At 46.6% G+C, this 18,714-nt stretch overlaps 1 protein-coding gene across 2 annotated transcripts; it reads right to left on the bottom strand.

Moving 5' to 3' along the window:
- LOC100015082 (proton-coupled zinc antiporter SLC30A2-like) lies at positions 1–18,151 on the bottom strand. Of its 2 annotated transcripts, none has more exons than XM_056795505.1 (8): positions 17,912–18,151; positions 15,147–15,367; positions 14,752–14,898; positions 13,697–13,850; positions 9,871–10,039; positions 3,643–3,748; positions 952–1,086; positions 1–509 (listed from the first exon to the last, which is right to left on the bottom strand). In XM_056795505.1, the coding sequence occupies exons 1-8, from the start codon at positions 17,977–17,979 to the stop codon at positions 364–366; spliced, it is 1,146 nt and encodes a 381-aa protein (XP_056651483.1). In that variant the 5' UTR covers positions 17,980–18,151; the 3' UTR covers positions 1–363. The 2 variants fall into 2 exon arrangements, with proteins under 2 accessions (XP_056651483.1, XP_056651484.1); XM_056795506.1 differs by lacking the exon at positions 17,912–18,151 and adding an exon at positions 16,774–16,955.
- Positions 18,152–18,714: the final 563 nt, after the last annotated feature.

Below are 18,714 nucleotides of genomic sequence, written 5' to 3'. Positions count from 1 at the left end.
TTGTAAGTGGAAGAAAGAGGTCGTCATGTATATTATAAATTATCTAGAGCCCTGACTGTGGGCCAAGGGAGCTGAGCAGGGCCACCGTCGGCAGAGGGGGTCCTGAGTGAGGGGCTGGCTCAGCTTGGAAAACAAACCCATCAGAGTCTAGGGGCCCGAAAAGGGGAGAAGGCCTGGAGTGGCTGGATTTATATACAAAAGGGAATGTGGGAATAGGCCAAGTCCTAGTGGGGGGCTTTAGGGGTCTGAGAGAAGCAGGAAACATGGTGCCCTCTTCTTCTCGACCCTCAGTCCCATACTCTTCTCATCACTGACATTCCAGGTGGCCCTGGGATAGGCAGCAGCTCAGGGCAGGGGCAAGGCTCAGTCAGAGGGGCCTTGGCATTCCTGACAGTCTTTCATGTCCTCTGAATAATCCTCTATCTGGATGGTGGTGGTGTGGAAATGAAACATCCCCTGCAGCCGGGCTCTGGCCTCCTTCAGCACCATCTGAGCATCTGCCTCCTGGGCTAGGGTGGCATGGGTGGATAGAGAAAAGATCTGCTGCCATTTACACTCCTTCAGCACTGGCCCTACCCCCTAAGCCCTCCCTTTCAGTGATGGGGAGAGATGCTCCCATCTGGATTCACCCTTCCCCAACCATGCCCCCTTCTGGCTATTCCCAGGAGACCTTGTTCTGGGTCTGGCCTCTGACTCAGCTGCTGACTCTGGTTCTGGCTCCCATCTGTTTTCATCCCAGTGTACCAAGGCTTTCCACTTCTTTTCCGGGTCCCATCTCTGTCCCCACATCCCAGCCTCTGGTCCTGCCCTGTCTCCAGGACTATCCTCACCCAGATCCCAGCCTCTGGCCCTCCTGCCATTGCTGCCCCCATCTTCCCTCGTCCCTGTTCCACCCAGGCCCCAACCCTGAGATGCTAGGATGAATAGCACCTCTCCCAGATGGCTTCTCACCAATGGCGATGTGGACAGAAAGCACCGGCTGGGCCACAGTCAGAGCCCAGATGTGCAGGCTGTGCAGGGCTGCCACCCCTTCCACAGAGAGGAGCAGGTCTCGGACTGCGGTGAAATCCACCCCCTTGGGGGTTGCTGAGGGTGATCAGAGAAAGAGATGACTGTAGTTCCTCCCTTAGCTCATCCCTAGCATCCTGGAATTTCTGATTCACTTATGAAAGTGACCCCATTTGGGGTTTTCTGAGCAGAGATACTCCAATGGTTTGCCATTTCTTTCTCCAGCTCATTTTACACATAAGCAAACTGAGGCATACCGTTTTATGCCTCATGAACAGGGTTAAGTGACTTGTATTTGGAGGCTAGATTTGAACTCGGGTCTTCCTGACTCCAAGCTGAGTGCTCTATCCACTTCACCACCTAGCTATCCTCCTGGAAAAAGGTTCACAGACCCAGAGAGGAGGATGTGGCAGGTCTGAGAATCTTGCTTCCCACCTAGCTTTCTGGGCCTCCTTGTGAGGGTCTGTGTCTATGTGACTGGGAAGGAGGTTAAAGTACATAATCCCTGGGACCAAAGGACTCAAGGGCTACTTCTGGACTGAGTGTCACATATTGTCAGAGCTAAAAAGCCCTTAGAAACCATTGAGCCCAAACCCTGTTCTCCTCCTTCCATCTTAAATATGCAGAATGTAGGAGCTTCCAGGTGGTACAGTAGATAGGGCTGAGTCTGGAGTCAGATTCACTCACCTTCCTGAGTTCAAATCCAGTCTCAGACACTAGTTGTGTGATCCTGGACAAGCCACTCCACCCTGTTCGCCTCAGTTTCCTCATCTATCAAATGAGCCAGAGAAGGAAATGGCAAGTCACTCCAATATCTTTGCTGTATGACCCTGAGCAACTCACTTCACCCTGTTGGCCTCAGTTATCTTATTTTTCAAATGAGCTGGAGAAGGAAATGGCAAACTACTCCAGTATCTCTGCCAAGGTAACCCCAAATGGAGTCACAAAGAGTCAGATATGACTTAAAAAAAAAAACTCAACTAGACAGGGCCCAGAGAGAAGTGATTTGTTCAGTCACAGCAACTTGAGGTATTCCCCAGTCCTGTGTTCTCCTTACACTGCTCATTCAAACCAGATTGCTTTGCAGGTATTCTGACCCTGTCTTCCTGCCTTATACACCTTTGGACAGGATGAGAGAATATGGATGGGCCAGTGCCATCCATTCCCATTTCTAGGAAAATTGCTCAATGTCTGTGACCCACTGATGGGAAGATGGGGAGGAGGGCGGTGTTATGGTACCTGTAACATAGGAGGAAGAGCAGCAGGAACTGAAAGAACCCCAGATTGTTCCCTGACATTGCCTGTGACTTGCTGAGTGTCTCAGGGAGTTTATTTACTTTTCCATCCAACAATACATACCCATCCATACAATAGGAAGTATAACCTTTGCTGTTCCCTCCCTCTGGGAGGGGGGAAGATAAAGATGAGGGAGATCCCAGAGAGAGGTTCTGAAGCCCGTAGGACAAGCACATCCACCTTCCCATAGCTCAGAGGAGGGGAGGAAGTCTCCCATTGACAGGGAAGAGAATACCACAATGAAGGGTGGGGTGGGAGGGGGTGGTTGAGGAAGAAACTTCTACTTCCAGAAACTGCCCTTGCTGAGGGGGCAGCTGGGTATCTCAGTGGATTGAGAGTCAGGCCTAGAGATGGGAGGTTCTAGGTTCAAATGTGGCCTCAGCCACTTCCTAGCTGTGTGACCCTGGGCAAATCAGTTGACCCACATTGCCTAACCTTTACCACTCTTCTGCCTTGGAACCAATACACAGTATTGACTACAAGATGGAAGGGAGGAAAGGAGGGAAGGAGGGAAGGAGGGAAGGAAGGAAGGAAGGAAGGAAGGAAGGAAGGAAGGAAGGAAGGAAGGAAGGAAGGAAGGAAGGAAGGAAGAAAGGAAGGAAGGAAGGAGGGAAGGAAGGAAGGAGGGAAGGAAGGAAGGAAGGAAGGAAGGAAGGAAGGAAGGAAGGAAGGAAGGGAGGAAGGAAGGAAGGAAGGAAGGAAGGAAGGAAGGAAGGGAGGGAGGGAGGGAGGGAGGAAGGAAGGAAGGAAGGAAGGAAGGAAGGAAGGAAGGAAGGAAGGAAGGAAGGAAGGAAGGAAGGAAGGAAGGAAGGAAGGAAGGAAGGAAGGAACTGCCCTTGCTCTGCCTTGGGACTTCAAGGTCAGGCAAGCCAAGGTCCAACTCTCTCAACAACTGCAACAAATTTGTAGGAAGTGCTCTGATGTGCTCTGAACCTTAGCGGAGAACCCCTTCTTTTTGGGCAAACACAAGCATAACAGTGAATTCACTTAGTTCTAGACTACAAGGAACCTTAGAACATAGTAGCAGAGTTGGAAGGAACTTTTTAGATTGCAAAGTCCAGGCTTCTCAGTATACACATTAGGCAACTGAGGCCCATGCCCCGGTAACACACCCCAGGGCACACAGAGAATTTGTGGCAAAATCAAGTCTCTTATATAATGGCAGGCATCAGGGGAATCCCCAGATTGCTAGAGTGGGCATCTCCCATGGGGTCAGTCCATATTCTGTCTTCTACCTTAAAGCCTCAGTGGCAGCACCTTTCCATCTTTTTCATATCCTTACACTTTGGGCTGTGACTCAAGGAGCCCCAACTTCTGGCTAAGAGTAAAGAAATTTACCTTCCATCAGTACGAGAACCACATCTCTTAAGATGGTCAGAGTGGTGCCCAGGACTAAGATAGAGAAGAGGAAGGTACAGATGGGGTCCACATACTTGTATTCAGGCTGGTGAGAGAAAAAAGACCAAAGATTTAGAAGGGACCTCAATGGCCATCTGGTCCAACCTCCTTCCTTTATCTATGAATTTTGGATCATTTATTTATTTTCCATGTAATAAGTTTTGTGAAGTTCTATGATCCAAATTGTTTCCTCTCCCTTCCCTCCCCTTTCCCAGAGCTGGCAAATGATTCAACCTGGGTTAAACATGTATACATTTCTATATTGTTCATTTCTGTAAGTAAATGATCTTGCTAATTCAAAACCTCAAAACAAAGACCCAAACAAACAAGTGAAAAATCATCTGATTTCATCTGTATTCTGATTCCCACAGCTCTTTTTCTGGAGGCAGAGAGCATTCTTTGTCCTAAGTCCCTCAGAAGTATTCTACATCATTGTGTTGCTGTTAGTAGCAAAGTCTATTACGTTTGATCATTCTACAGTATTTCAGTTACTATGTATAAGGTTCTCCTGGTTCTGCTTATTTCACTCTGCATCAGTTCATGTAGGTCTTCCCAGCTCTTTCTGAAATCATCCTGTGTACATCAAAAACTTTGATAGAAAAACTACTACAGACACAAAATGGGTTGGACCATTTGAAGTTTTGCTCACTACACCAAGTGCCATAAAAGTTGCAGGAAAAGAGTCATGGTTCCACTGTTCACACTTAAAACCTGAGAAATCTAACCCCAGTGTAACAGAGAGAGATGAAGAAAATAGTTACACAAAACATAGTGCTGAGAAATGACAAAAACAACAACAAATAAACTCATAAAGATTAAAAAATACACCACTAGGAAAGAGTAATTCCAAAAAATGTTCCAGACAATGAGGAGATCCCAACAGTCAACATAGATGACAGTCAAACATGTAACATTGATAGAATAAAGAACAAGAAAGCATCCCAGAGGAAAAGCAGCAAGAAAAGCTACCAGAAAGAAGAAACAAAGATTGCAAACTGAAATGGACAGCTAAAGACTTTAAACTTGGATAGATAAGGAGGGAAGGAGGGAGAGGGGGGGGGGGAGAGGGGAAGAGAGAGAGAGAGAGAGAGAGAGAGAGAGAGAGAGAGAGAGAGAGAGAGAGAGAGAGAGAGAGAGAGAGAGAGAGAGAGAGAGTATGGAGGCAAAAATGTCAAGATTTAGAAATTGATAAGATATATGGATTGACTGAAAGGGAGAATGATTCTATTATTGTGAACCTGAGTAACTATTGGCAGGAAGGGGGAAGATTAAAAGAGGGATGGGTTTGGGAGAATGGGGAGAGGGGCAGACAATGTCTTCTAATTTGGATATTTTGAGTGTGAAATATCCTCTAAGACACTTAGTGATGCAGATCCAGAGCTTAGGGCTGGATAAATAGGTCTAGGAATCATTTACATGGAGATAATTATTGAACTGAAGCTGCTGATAAGATCACCAAGAGAGAAAAGATTAGGGGACCCAGGAAAGAGCTCTGGGACATATCCACATTTAATGGGCAAGACAGAGGGGGCAATTCAGCAAAAGAGGCTGAGGAGTGGTCAGCTGGATAGAAGGACCCAAAGTCAGAGAACCTGACTTTAAGCTTCCTACCTATGGGACCATGGACAAGAGTAAGAAGGAAAGAAGAATATAAGCATTTCTTTAGCACCTACTATGTGCCAGGCACTGTGCTAAGTGCCTTTTATTTAAAACATATATAATCAAGTAATTTAATCTCTCTGGGTCTGGAATTCTTCCTCTATAAAATAAATTCATTGAATCAGAAGGCCTCTGAGGTCCTTTAGGCCCTAAACCTATATTTCAAATAGGTAAGAACATTACAATTCAGAGAAATCAAGTCAATTTCCCATAATCACAAACTAATAATTGTCTAAGGTAGAATGTAAACCAGAATCTCCTGGCCAACTTAGGTTTTGAGCCTGTCTTCTGACCCAATGACCAGCATTCTTTCAGCATTGCAGGGTGCCATCCAGGGGAGTAGGGTTGGGGATTGGGAGAGGAATGCTCTAGGAGTCTAGGGCATTGATGGCAAACCTTTGAGAGATAAAATGCTGGGCCCCATCTCATCCCACCTCCCAGACTGAGTGCCATGCCCCTCCCCCTCCCCCAAGTGTTAGGTGTGCTCTGCCCCCATCTATACTCCACACAGGGGAGGGAGGGAGCACTCCCATTGGGTGGGTGAAGTGAGGAATGTCCTCAGCCAGTGTAGAGAGGGGGAGGAGGGTGGCTCCAGCACTCTGCTCCCCTCCAGCTCTGCCCCCTGTGAGCTACCCACCTTACCTCCTGTGCACTCCCATTGGGCTTCTGGGCAGAGGGGCAGGTGATGTAAAAAAAATGTCATCAGACACTTTGGAGTGGGGGAAGGGAGGGTGGCTCTGTGCTCACAGAGAGTGCTCTGTGCATCATCCTTGGCACCTGTGCCATAGGTTCACCATCACTGCTTTAGTGAGATGTTTAGCTTCTAATAAAGGGGAAACTTCCTATCAATTTGATTGACCCTCAGATAGAAGGGGAAGCCTCAGGAAATACTCCCTCACCTGAAGAAGGAACATTGCTAATAATTTGTTACATAAGAAAGGGGATTCCTGCTCTGGTATAAATTGGCCTAGATGATCTCTATGGTCCCCTGCAAGAAGGATATCCCACAATTCTATGAGGAGCCCATTCCCAGCCTTGATTCTCAAATACTGGCCCTCCCAACTAGTGCTGGTCAGGTCAGGCCCACAGTGAATAAGTTCAAGTTTTGGAAAAGCAATCTTGCAAGAGTAACAGGACTTATCAAGCCATTCACCCCCTTTTCCATGCTAGGTTACACCTATAGGAATATTTGAAGAATCTAAGACGCCATTCTTAACTCAGGGTGCTTTCCTCTCTCTTAAATTGTTCATGGACATTTCAGTGCCAGATATGCCTTTGTTTCCTTAACATCACTTCCTCAGGTAGCAGAGAACACCAATTTTGGGATTAGTCAAGAAGACCCGGGTTCAAATTTCATTTCTGACATTTGTATTAGCTCTGTGACCCCAGGCAAGTCATGCCACCTTCCACATGAAGTTTTCCTGATTCCTCCCTTACAGCTATTAGAGCTTTCACCCTCCCTCCCCCACCATTAATTTTTATATACCTACATATATGTACAAACATTATAAATATACATGTAAAGCATACATATGTCATATCTTCCATATATATTTCTCATATTCATGTGCACATGGACTTATATGTGTTGTCTCCCTCCTATAGAATGTAAGCTTTTTGAGGGCATGTACTGGTTCACTTTTGTCTATCGACAGCACCTTGGACAGTGCCTGGCACACAGCAACTTAAAAATAGCTTAGTTGTTTGTTTGTTTTTTAAACCCTCACCTTTCATCTTGGAGTCAGTACTGTGTATTGGCTCCAAGGCAGAAGAGTGGTAAGGGCTAGGCAATGGGGGTTAAGTGACTTGCCCAGGGTCACACAGATGGGAAATGTCTGAAGCCAGATTTGAACCTAGGACTTCCCATCTCTAGGCCTGGTTCTCAATCCACTGAGCTACCCAGTTGCCCCCTTAAAAATTGCTTGCTGAACCAACTGATAGCTATTTTTTAAGCAATTTCCTAGGATTTATTTATTTGGTCAGAGATTGGGTATAATCTGCAGACCTATCCAGTGTACCACATGTACCACACTGCCTCTATTTGAGGCCACACACCCTGAGGAAATTACTTTGAGGGGAAAAAAGTAGTTGGCACAGAAATATCAGGAACAATGGGAGAAAAGGGAGACTCTTGCGTTGGAAGTTATGAAACCAGAGTTCAAATTTTGACTCCACTATTTAATAACTGTGTGACCTTGGACAGTGCATTCCTGCCCTCTCTGGGCTCTTTTTTCCTCAGTTTAGCTCAATAAATGTTCAGATCTTACCATGTGTGAGGCATTGTGCTGAGCAGCAGGGAAACAGTCCCAGCCCTCAAGATCACAACCTATTCAGATGTAAGTATAATAAAAGGTAGTCACTGGATCAAGAGGAAATCAAAAGTCCTCTTTGGGCAGTGGTTAGGCCTGGACTGGAGTTAGGAAGACTCATCTTCCTGAGTTCAAATCTGGCCTCTGACACTTCCTATCTGTGTGACCTTGGGCAGGTCATTTAACCCTGTTTGTCTCAGTTTCCTCATCTGTAAAATGAGCTGCATGAAAAAAATCCAATTCTATGAACCCAAAATGGGCTCATAAAGTGTCAGACATGACTGAAAAATAATTCAACAAAAAAGTGCTATGGGGAAAAAATGGATGGAAATTATTAATAGTACTTGCCATTTATAGAGCACTTCAAATTTTGTAAAGCACTTTACGAACATTACCTGAGACTCATCATAGCCCTAGGAGGTTTGTTATTGTAGGAATTATGCCCATTTTACAGGTGAGGAAACTGAGGCTCAAAGAAGTTAGGTGATTTGCCCAGGGTCTAGAATTGGAATCTAGAGGTCTTTCTCTGTCCAGTCCAGCACTCTGTTCATTATGCTACACAGAGAAAAAAAGAAGGCTTCATAGAAGAGGTGTCAATGGCCGAGATAACTAAATCTTTCCTAGTCTTTCTGCAGCACCACAAATTTGCAGTCTTGGACTAGGTGGTTTGTAAGGTCCTCTCTGGCCCTAATATTTCAGGGCTATATTGATTGTTTGAAGATTGTCTGACCTTAGACATATCACTTCCCTCTCTCTGGTTACAGCATGCCCATTATGAGCTTCACCTATGTTGTCTCTGCCTATCCTGCCCAGGTCACATCTTTCCAGAAGTCAGAGGCCTCCCTTAGGGCAAAATCTCAGCTCTAAGTTTCTGGAGCTGAGAAATGGCCTTATATTGTGTTATAAGGAAGAGATAAGTTTAGTAGTAAAAAGTAGGTTTGTAGAGGACAGAGGCATGAGACCAACAGGGAAAGATTCTGGAAGCTACCAGGAAGGGGTAAGTTGAAAAACTCAGAGACTGTTGGGTCTGCCCCTCTCTGGATTTCAACCTGGAGGGAGTGGATGAGGGTTTGACCTTATCCTTACTGCTGCCTGTGTTGCTGTTCTTGTGCTGTGGGTCCTGGAAGAAGATCTTAAGAGCTTGTCACTATCCTGTATCAACATCAAGCTGTCAGTAAGCTGAGGTCTGAGTCCATCTGGACGTGGAACCTTTCCCTGGATCCCTGCCTGATCTGTTATAGACCAGTATCTCTAGTAACAATCAAGAGAGGATTTTAGTACAGGATATATAGTGCAGGTATGTAGAACAGGGACTGAGGTTTTACAGCTTAGCTAGGACAGGGAGATAAGAGTAGAAAATCAACTCACTGAAGATCCCTCATGAGAAGGCTTTAAATTCTGGGGTACTTGGCTAGTAAAATTAATGTCAGGGGTTTTCCCCTTTCCCTCTTAACCTTTCCTTTTGGAAATAAAATACACTTCCTATTTACTGTGACTGGTTATCTGTGTACTGGTCCCAGGCCAGGCTCTGCCTGGTCCAGGCAGTTCACCCATAGTGTAGAAACCTTGATACAGGTCCAAAATAATTCAGTTAATCCCATCGAATCCCATCTCCCAAATACCCCTAAAACAATCAAGAGATACCAACACCAATCTGTTTTTTTCCCTCCTTAGCCTTGTAGCTTAATAATAATCCTTTCCAAGGGGCAGCTAGATGTCTCAGTGGATTGAGAGCCAGGCCTAGAGGCAGGAGGTCCTGGGTTCAAATATGACCTCAGATATTTCCTAGCTTTCTGACCCTGGGCAAGTCACTTCAGCCCCATTGCCTGGCCCTTACCACTCTTCTTCCTTGGATCCAATACACAGCATTGATTTCAAGATGGAAGGTAATGGTTAAGCAAATTTTTAAAAATAATCCCTTCCCCAAAAACAGCTCTTCAAAGGGTTCTCCATATGCCCATGATCTCACATCCCTAAGAGTGACAGAAGGCAGTTATTGTTTTTTTGTTTTGTTTTGGTAATTGGCTAGGGAAATCATTGTTATTCCCATTTTACAGGAAAGGTAATTAAGGCCAGCAAAGTTAAAGGATTTGTTTAGGCTCACAGCTAATAAGTAGTAGAGCTGAAGCTTGTACTCATAAATTCTGACTGTACCTCAGACAAGGCATCCATTCCCACCTTGAGGTAATAATCACCTTACCTTATAGTATAGGATGTAGGCAGCCACGAGGACCCCCAAGCTCTGTAGGAGATCCCCAACCACATGGATAAAAGCTGCTCGGACACTAGGGTTCTGCTCTTCCTCCTTTGAACTGGTCCCATGATTGTGTCCATGGCCATGACCAGACTGGTGAAGAGTAAACCCCATTCTAGGAAAGAGAAGAGTCTTTAACCTTCACTCAGGACCTTGAGCAACAGGCAGAGTCCTGGACACCAGCATTAGCCTCTCTGTCTTCAGATAGTGTTATGACCCCATTAGCACTACAGGAACCTCTGGGAAAGGAAGGGTTGAGGACTTGAGGGAATGTGGCTCAAGGCCCAATTAAGTGGCTGTTCTAAGCAGAGCCCAGGTCAAATTGGATCTAGAGAGTCAATTCAAAAGGTGGTAGTACAAAGAAGGAACCAGGCTCACTGCCCCCTCAATCCTTCAATTCCTTCTATGAGGAATTTCACGTTCAGGAATCACATCAAATCAAAGTCTTAGAATCTAACTATTTGATGATCAAATAATTCTAGAATCTAACCAGGATAAACAGTATAGGAAGACTAGGTGTTGGAGGGTTCGAGGAAAGATGGACATGCCAGTTCACTGCCATTAGAACTGTGGATTAATTTAAGCATCCCGGAAAATAACTTTATACGAGGAAAATTACTGAAATGTTCATATTCTTGGACCCAGAGATTCATTCTACCATTCCTGGGTCTGAACTCCATCCACATACCACCCCCAATCATCAAGGAGGCCAGTGACCAGGGGAAGCGCTATTTTGGATAACAAAAAGCTATAAACAAAATATGTGTCTAACCATTGTGAAAGAGCTAGTACAGGCTGTAGTATAAAAGGTGCATTAAAAATATAATCCATTAAAACATGATAAATGAGGAATTAAGGAAAAACCTAGTGGGGCAGCTAGCTGGCACAGTAGAGAGGGGGCCAGGCTTAGAGTCAGGAGGACCTGGCCTCAGACACTGCCTAGTTGTATAACCACAGGCAAATCACTTAACCTCATTTGCCTAGTCCTTGCCCTTCTGTCTTAGAGTTGTTACTAGGACAGAAAGTAAGGGTTATACATACATGCACACACACATACATACAACTTATATATCTATATACACCTGCCCATATAAAACATGTATGCACATATACATACAGATACCTACACATGCATGTGTCAATATATGTACACATGCATGTGTACCTATACATATATACACGATACACACTTGTATGAAGTGATACAGAGGGACGAAAGAGAGCTTACAACAATGTCAATAAAGAGGGCTCTGAAGCTCAGCTGAACTCAGGGCTGCTACAAGGAGCCAAGTTGGCATGATATAATTAAAGTTCAAGGACACACACACAACACACACTTCCTTTCTGTTGACAATTGGTGAACCATAAAAGTGAAAAGTGACGTTTATAGCATTTGTAACCAGGATACACTGCTTAACTCTTTGGAGGGAATGTGCTGTATTGGGGGAAGAGATGAGGGTATGGTGTTTGGATACCCTTTAGGAAATATCTTGGTAAAACTTATCCATTGAAAAAATAAGAGAGAGGGGCAGCTGGGTGGCATGGTGGACAGACAGCCAGGTCTAGAGATGGAAGGTCCTAGATTCAACTCTGGCCTCAGACATTTCCTAGCTGTGTGACCCTGAGAGAGTCACTTAACCCTAACTACCTAGGGTTAGTTAGTTAGTTAGTTAGCTTTTACCACTCTTCTGCCTTGGAACCAATACCTAGTATCAATTCTAAGACAGAAGACAAAGATATAATTTTAAAAAGAATATAGAGAAGAAGGGGAGTGAAGGAAGGAAGAAAGGAGACAGAAGAGAAAGGAGAGGAGAGAATGGAATAAAGAGAAGAGGGAAGAGAGGGAAAGGGAAGAGATGGAGATGGAGAGGAAGAGACAAGAGACACAGACCCAGAGAGAGAATCAGACCAACTGGTTATAAATTGTTCCAGGGCAGGATAGCTCTGTTTTAACTCTGTATCCATAGCACCTAGCCCAGTGTGGATACTTAATCCACACTGAATTATTGAATCACAGATTTCACAGAATCAATTTTGAAACCTTGGAGCTAGAATAATAATAATAATAGCTATCATTTCTCTAAAGCTTTGAGATTTGCAAAGCACTTCACATATATGAGCTCATTCAGTGCTCACAACAACCCTGTGAGCTGGATGCTATTATCACCTCCATTTACTTCCCCAAGTCACTCAGCCAAGTGTCTGAGGTAGGCATTGAATTCAGTCTCCCTAACTCAAAGTCTAGCCTTCTATCCACTAGGCCATCCAGATGGAAGAAGCCTTAGAAATCCACCTAGACCAATCTGCTCAATTTTGGAGTCGAATCTAAGGCAAGATTGGGGGAAATGATTCAGTTGAGGTCACAGATGAGCTACTGGCAAAGCCCTCTATGGAACCCAGGTCTTCTGACTCCTGGTCTCTATTTCTTTTTGCTTTCTAGCAACTGCATGAGGGTCAGGATCGTTCCCTGTGGAAGCAGTGTTTTCTCCCTCAGTACAGCATAAATATTTGTTGAATGAATGAAGGAGTTGAGTTTTATGTACATCAATTCAGATCAAGGAAGATATATATAAAGAGCTTTGTAAACCTTAAATATACTAATTCTAGTAGTAATAATTCTCTCTCTCTCTCTCTCTCTCTCTCTCTCTCTCTCTCTCTCTCACTCTCTCTCTAATCATTCCCTTTTCTGGGACTCAGTAACTTAGGGGTGGGGTGTGTGTGTGTGTGTGTGTGTGTGTGTGTGTGTGTGTGTGCGTGTGTGTGTGTGTGAGTAAGAGAGAGTATGAGTGAGTGAGAGAGAGAAGGAATTATTACTATTAGTAGAATTTGGGTGTAGAATCTTTAAAATATTTAGACATTAGGAGAAATAAATTCTTGTCCCATAGTCTAAAAAGACTAAATCTAGAGCTGTAGGTAACTTCAAAGGCTACCTTATCCAAACACTTTATATTATAATTGAGGCAACTGAGGCTCCCAGAACTGGAATGATGGGGCAAAGATACACAGTTGTAAGTAACCGAGGTGGGGTTGCATGTCAAATCCTCTCGATCTTCAGATCCAGTACTTTTCCCATCATAACACATCATCTTCCTGAATGGGATGTTGTCCTTCTCCAGAGTTGGCTAAGAGCACTAGCTATATGGTTTCATGTCAAGTGTTCAGAAGTGGCCCCTTGGGAAAGGGGTGCTGGCTAGAATTTTATGGGTGGGGTTAGAGAAGGTGAATCCTACCTGAAATAAATCCTCTGTACTTTAACACAGGGTAGACTTGTCCAGTGGCCTCAGGTTGTGAACTGGGGTCTTTTAAAGGGGAAGGAGGAACATCAGAAATGAGAAGGTTTGTGTCAGGATGCAGAGGGGTATGGAGTTGAGGGTCACTCCAGAATGGAAATGTCCAGAGTTCATAAATAAAGTCAGGTCCATTTCTTAAACCCTTACCTTCTGCCTTAGAATCAACTGGTTCCAAAGCAGAAGACCAATAAGGACTAGCAATTTGGTTGAAATGACTTGCCCAGAATCCTAGAGCTAGGAAGTATCTGAGGGAGATTTGAATCTAGGACCTCCCATCTCTAGGCCTGGCTCTCTATCCACTGAGCTACCTACCTGTCCCATAGGTCCATTTTTCTAGAAAGCTCCAGCACACATAAACTGGGAGGAATTTGTCTCTTCAACACATGATCCCATTCCCTTCCCTCCCAGAGAAGCAGGAAGTGGTGTCTGGTTGTTTAACTGGAGAGAGGGAGAGTTTGTAGAGTGGCAGGACCCAGACTTACATGATATTCACTGCTACAGCACAGCCTGAAGTGATGAGCATAGCCCCACCTTCAATCTCATAGTCTCCAGAGATCAGACGCTGCACAGCCAGGTATACTAGGACCCCAGTTACCACCCAGATGGACAGCACTGACAGCAGGGCTCCCAAGATCTCTGAAAAGCAAACCCCACCCCAAACACTAGCCTCTTAGTCTCTTTCTTAGGTCTATAGTGAGAGTAGGGCCAGCATTAATAAACAAGTCCACAGATTCTTTCTTGGGGGTAGGAAATGGGGTCCTCTATACCAGAGTAAAGACATTGAAGACAGTTTAAATGGGGCCCATTGGTCCCCATCCCCTCCCCTCACTGCTTACAGCAGTTATGATTAAGAACATAAAATTGTTAGTGATAGGAGAGCCCTCAAAACAGAGTATTAAAGTTAAAAGATCATTTAGAACAAAGAATTTCAAAGATGAAAGAATCTAGAGTGTTAGAACAGGAATGCAGGGAATATTAGAAGACAGAATGTTAGAAGTGGAAGGGCTCTTTGCTATCTGCTTGTTCAATTCCATGGTTTTTTAGACTTTTGTTAAATCACATCCTCTGTGAGAACTGCTAAATTAATGTACCCAAGAGGGAAGGAAGGCTATCTTAAGCTGAGGAGGGTTGTGGCAGCCCCCAAGGGGCCAAATCCAAGAGATGTTAAGCCTCTGAGCAACTTCCCTGCTTGGCTTTGAATGGTTCCCACAAGATGCAGAAACATCTTTAAGCCTATATTCATTGAGCCTTGCTTGTCACTGTGTCAAGGGATGATGATGATGATTGTCAGATGAGACACCACAAGGATAAAGGTCAAGTCTCCTATCTGACTAGAGGTAATTCATTGCCCCTTACTAGGCCTCAGCTCAGGCTCTTTTTCAAGACCACTCACAGCTCTGATAGTCTGTGTTCTAAGGCTCCTCAACAGATTCCTTCTTCCTCTAGATCCCATTCCTACCCCACTGGGCCCAGCACCATGTTCTGCCCATCGGCTAACTAGGGGTTAATTTAATGCTTCAATTCAATAGCCCCTCACCTGCTCGATGCCAGCCATAATTCATGGTCTTGGTTGCTGGCCGGGAGGACATCCAGAGAGAGAAGAGACTGATGAGCATGCTGGCAAAGTCAGTAAGCAGGTGAGCTGCATCCGTCATGACTGCCAAGCTGTGGGCCAGGTAACCCCCTACAGGACCAGAGAGGTGGAGGGGAGGGAGGAGGACCCTTTGTTGAGACTGAATGTCTACAACCTTAGTTTTCTTTGACCTGTGAGGGTGGCCTGTTATGTAACTCCTTTCCTCCCTGCCTAACATGGAGCTCGAATAAAACCCCATCTAATGGACCATCTAATGGACTGTTAGGGTTATTCTTCCCCCTCCCCAAGGCTCTCCTCAGTTAGCACAGATGGCCCAAGAAGCCCACTTTGTTGCTTACCCACAACCTCTCCAATTATGAAGACAAGACAGATGGAGGATGCTAAGTACAACTGTCGCCGGGCCCTCTCCTTCTGAGCGTCATAGGGGCTGCTGAGCCCCTGCTGGGCATGGCAATGCTGATTGCTCTGGGAGTCCAGGCCAGTGGCATGAAGGTCCAGACTAGGCTCAGGCAAGGGAATTGGGCTGGCCCCATTCTGCCAAGGAGCTCCAGAATATGACCTGGGGAGAGAATGAGGCTCCCATCCTATTCCATCCCCAAGGAGCTTAGTTCTAAGGTTGAAATGCTTAGTATGAATAAATGAATAAACCAGCAGTGGTCTTACTATGTGCTTTCTAGACCAACTGCTAGGGAAACCCATGATGAAGTAAGGATAGTCCCTCTTTTTAAAAGGCTCACATTCCAAGGGGGGTGGTTCAGTGGTTTCAGTTGTGTCCCACTCCTCTTGACCCCATTTGGGTTTTTCTTGATAAAGATACTGGAGTCGTTTGCTATTTCCTTCTCCAGCTCATTTTACAGATGAGTAAAATAAGGCAAACAAGGTTAAGTGACTTGCCCGGAGCCACACAGTTACTAAATTTCTGAGGCCAGATTGGATCTCAGGAAGATGAGTCTGACTGAGCCAGGCCTGACATGGTATCTACTTTGCCACCCTTCCATGGGGTAAGGGGGGAAAGAAGTAGGGAGACAATGTGTATGAGGGTACCAATAGGATAGTCACAAACTGGCAATGTTAGAAAGGATTTTAAGGCTTAGGTCAAGGCAAAGAGAGAGGAAGGAACAGAATCCAGATCTATGTGGGGCTCTCTTTATACCCATCTAGATTATTCAGTGAAACCAAGCCTTGTCCCCTTTCTTGGCCCTCAGTTTACTCCTTTGTAAAATGAGAGGGAGAGAAGAGATATTAGATGGTCTCTAAGATGTCTTCCAATTTTGACATTCTGCATTTTTCAGGGTCAACTCAGCCCTGAAATGCTGGGTACTGGATTCTATGATTGTGAGGGAGGGAGGCAGGAGGTGCCCTTCCTCCCTAGAGTTAACAGGGCTTTGCTCTGAGAGACAGAGTACTCTGGATATGAAGCCACTCACCCCCAACCCCCACGGGTTAGAGTTGGTCTCCCTCACATCTGGTGAGGAAGGTACTGAATCGAGGGGGCCAGAGTGCAGATCAGGGTTCAGCTCCTACCATCTCCCCCTCATCCTCTGGGGGCTGGGGGTGAGTGGGTGAAGGGAAAGACGTAGCATCAATATCCCCTCCCTAAGTCCTCCCCCCCCACACACACACACTCCTCTCTCCTTGTTTTCTCTCTTCCTCTCGCTCTCCAAACTCTTCCCGAACCTGCCAAGCACTCTCTCCTGAGTTTTCTCTGGAAATTTCGTCACTTTGCGTCTGGCCCCCAGGGAGAGTGAGGGGTACGGGAGGATGGTACAGCGCAGACCTTCCCTAACCCTTGACTCCCAAAACCAGCTGAAAAACCGTGGCCGGAGGTCACCTAAGGTGCAAGAGCGGGGGGTCACTGGTCCCGGGAGCGAGGAAATGCAGTCGAAGAAGAGGTGGGGAGAATGAGTCGTCCCCCACCCTCCTGCCCGGCCCCCGCCCCCGGGCGCACCTCTCTGACTGATTTACCGAACTCCAGGTTTGACATCCAACAGGTAGTGCTTCTCCGTGGTCTCCATGCGCCCCGGGCGCCCCACACGTGTCCCTTAGAAACCCTATTGGAGAATGTCGCCGTGCGCGTGCGTGCCCCTCGTCCCCGGGCCGGATCCTGAGGGAGCCAGTGTTCTTGGGACTCTCCTCGCGTCCGAACTGCTGCCTCCCTCGTCCTGCGCCCGCTGTACTTTTGCGCCTGAGGGCTAATGCTAGTGAAAACCTCTGCAGCGGGCGGGTCGTGTGCAAAGACCCGCGGGAGGGGTGTGGGTGGAATGGGGGACCTGAGGTGTAGGGGCACCGGCTGCAAAGACCGCCTTGACCGCCCCTGGACCGCCGTGTGCACCACTCAAGGGCCAGTACCTGTAGCCCTGGAAGCAGCAGAGAGGAGGTGGGGGAGGAAAGGAAGAGAACTGGAAGAGGGATGGGGTGGGGGGGTGCGGGGCGGGGCAAGGGAGCGAGCCTCTCCCGGGTTCACCTAGATCAAAGCCGGCCTCCGAAGAGAGAGTGACAGAAAGAACTTAGGCCTGAGAGGGGGACCCCTGGCGCCTAGAGGCGAAGCCTCAGATGGGGGAATGAGAGAAAGGCTAGTGGGCTCCCGGCACTACCTAGGGGAAGGCCTGGGAAAGGAATGGAACAGTTCTGACCAGGGGCGTTGACAAAACTGAAAGACCCCTGCCCATAGCAGGCCCAGATCGCCAGATACTCCCGTTTCCCCACTCTAGGTGGGTCCACCAAAAAGTACTTTGAATTGTTTTTGGTTTTTTCCCCGGGGCGGGAAGGCGGGGGAGGCGGAGGAGGGGGGTTGTTGGGGGGAGGGGGAGGGGAAGCTAGAACTCCGATTGGCAATTCCTCTCACCCAGGCCAGGGGGTGGTGGGGTCCTTGAAGTACGGGTCATGCCACCCCCATCACAGAAAGGCAACACTTGGGTCTCCCTGCTCATATCAATTGCTCCCACCCCTCCCAATGACTCCTGCGGACTGTCTCACCTATCCTTGTACCTAGCTACAAGGAGTAGGACTGCCCTTGCAGCCTAGGCATCTGCTTCTGGGGGTGGTAGCACCTTCCTTTTAGTGGCCCATGTGGGAACATAAGACCGCAGATTTTATATCCTACCTCTTAGTAAGCTCATCAGGAACAGGAGCTAAAGAAGGGACCACATCGGGCCCTCCGCTGGAATCCATGAGGTCCGTAGAAGAGAGCTTATGGGGGAGTTAGGTGTGGGAGAGGCGGGCTGGGGGAAAAATACTGCAAGAACATGCGGAACTGGGAGTGTCGGGACCTAGCTGGGGAGCTCAGCCAGCCTGTCCACGAACAGTTGAGGCCAAGCCTTGTGAGCCAACTGCTCTGGAGAGCATGAGAGAAAAAATGCTACAGCCTTGATCCTCTACAAGTCCATTGGGCCGAGCTGCTCCTAAGTTTGAGCCTGGACTATTTTAAGCCAATGGTCCTTCAGGGCTGGAATGTGGACTTGGAACAGAATACAGTGCTGATGGGCTGGGCAGCTAAGGGCTAGCTCCCTCCTGCTCAGCATGGAAAAGACCCCAGGACCCCCTACTCTGTTATCCTTGGACACCACTGGCATCTTCCTGTCATTCACCCATTGAGACCACCAAGAGACAGGTAGGGAAGTAGCAGTGGGGGGAAGGGATTTAGGAGAAATGGGTGAAGACCTGTAACCTCTCAACCATCTGGGCAAAATCCCTCTGTTTCCTCTTTCTTCCTTCTCAACTTTCCTTCTCCTCCAGACATAAAATCACAGCTTGAATGGTTTTATCACCACGCCCACCACCAGGATTTCTGACTGATAGCAGGTGAGAATATTATATTATGAGAATTTGGAAGATTCCTTAAGTCCATGCCATGAAGTGTATCAGAGTGTCACACTGTGGAATCAGGAGAAATCTGGGTTCAAATCC

This window comes from Monodelphis domestica, chromosome 4, assembly GCF_027887165.1.
Source record: "Monodelphis domestica isolate mMonDom1 chromosome 4, mMonDom1.pri, whole genome shotgun sequence".
Classification (NCBI taxonomy): Eukaryota; Metazoa; Chordata; class Mammalia; order Didelphimorphia; family Didelphidae; genus Monodelphis; species Monodelphis domestica.
This window is presented reverse-complemented; position numbering and strand designations above follow the sequence as displayed.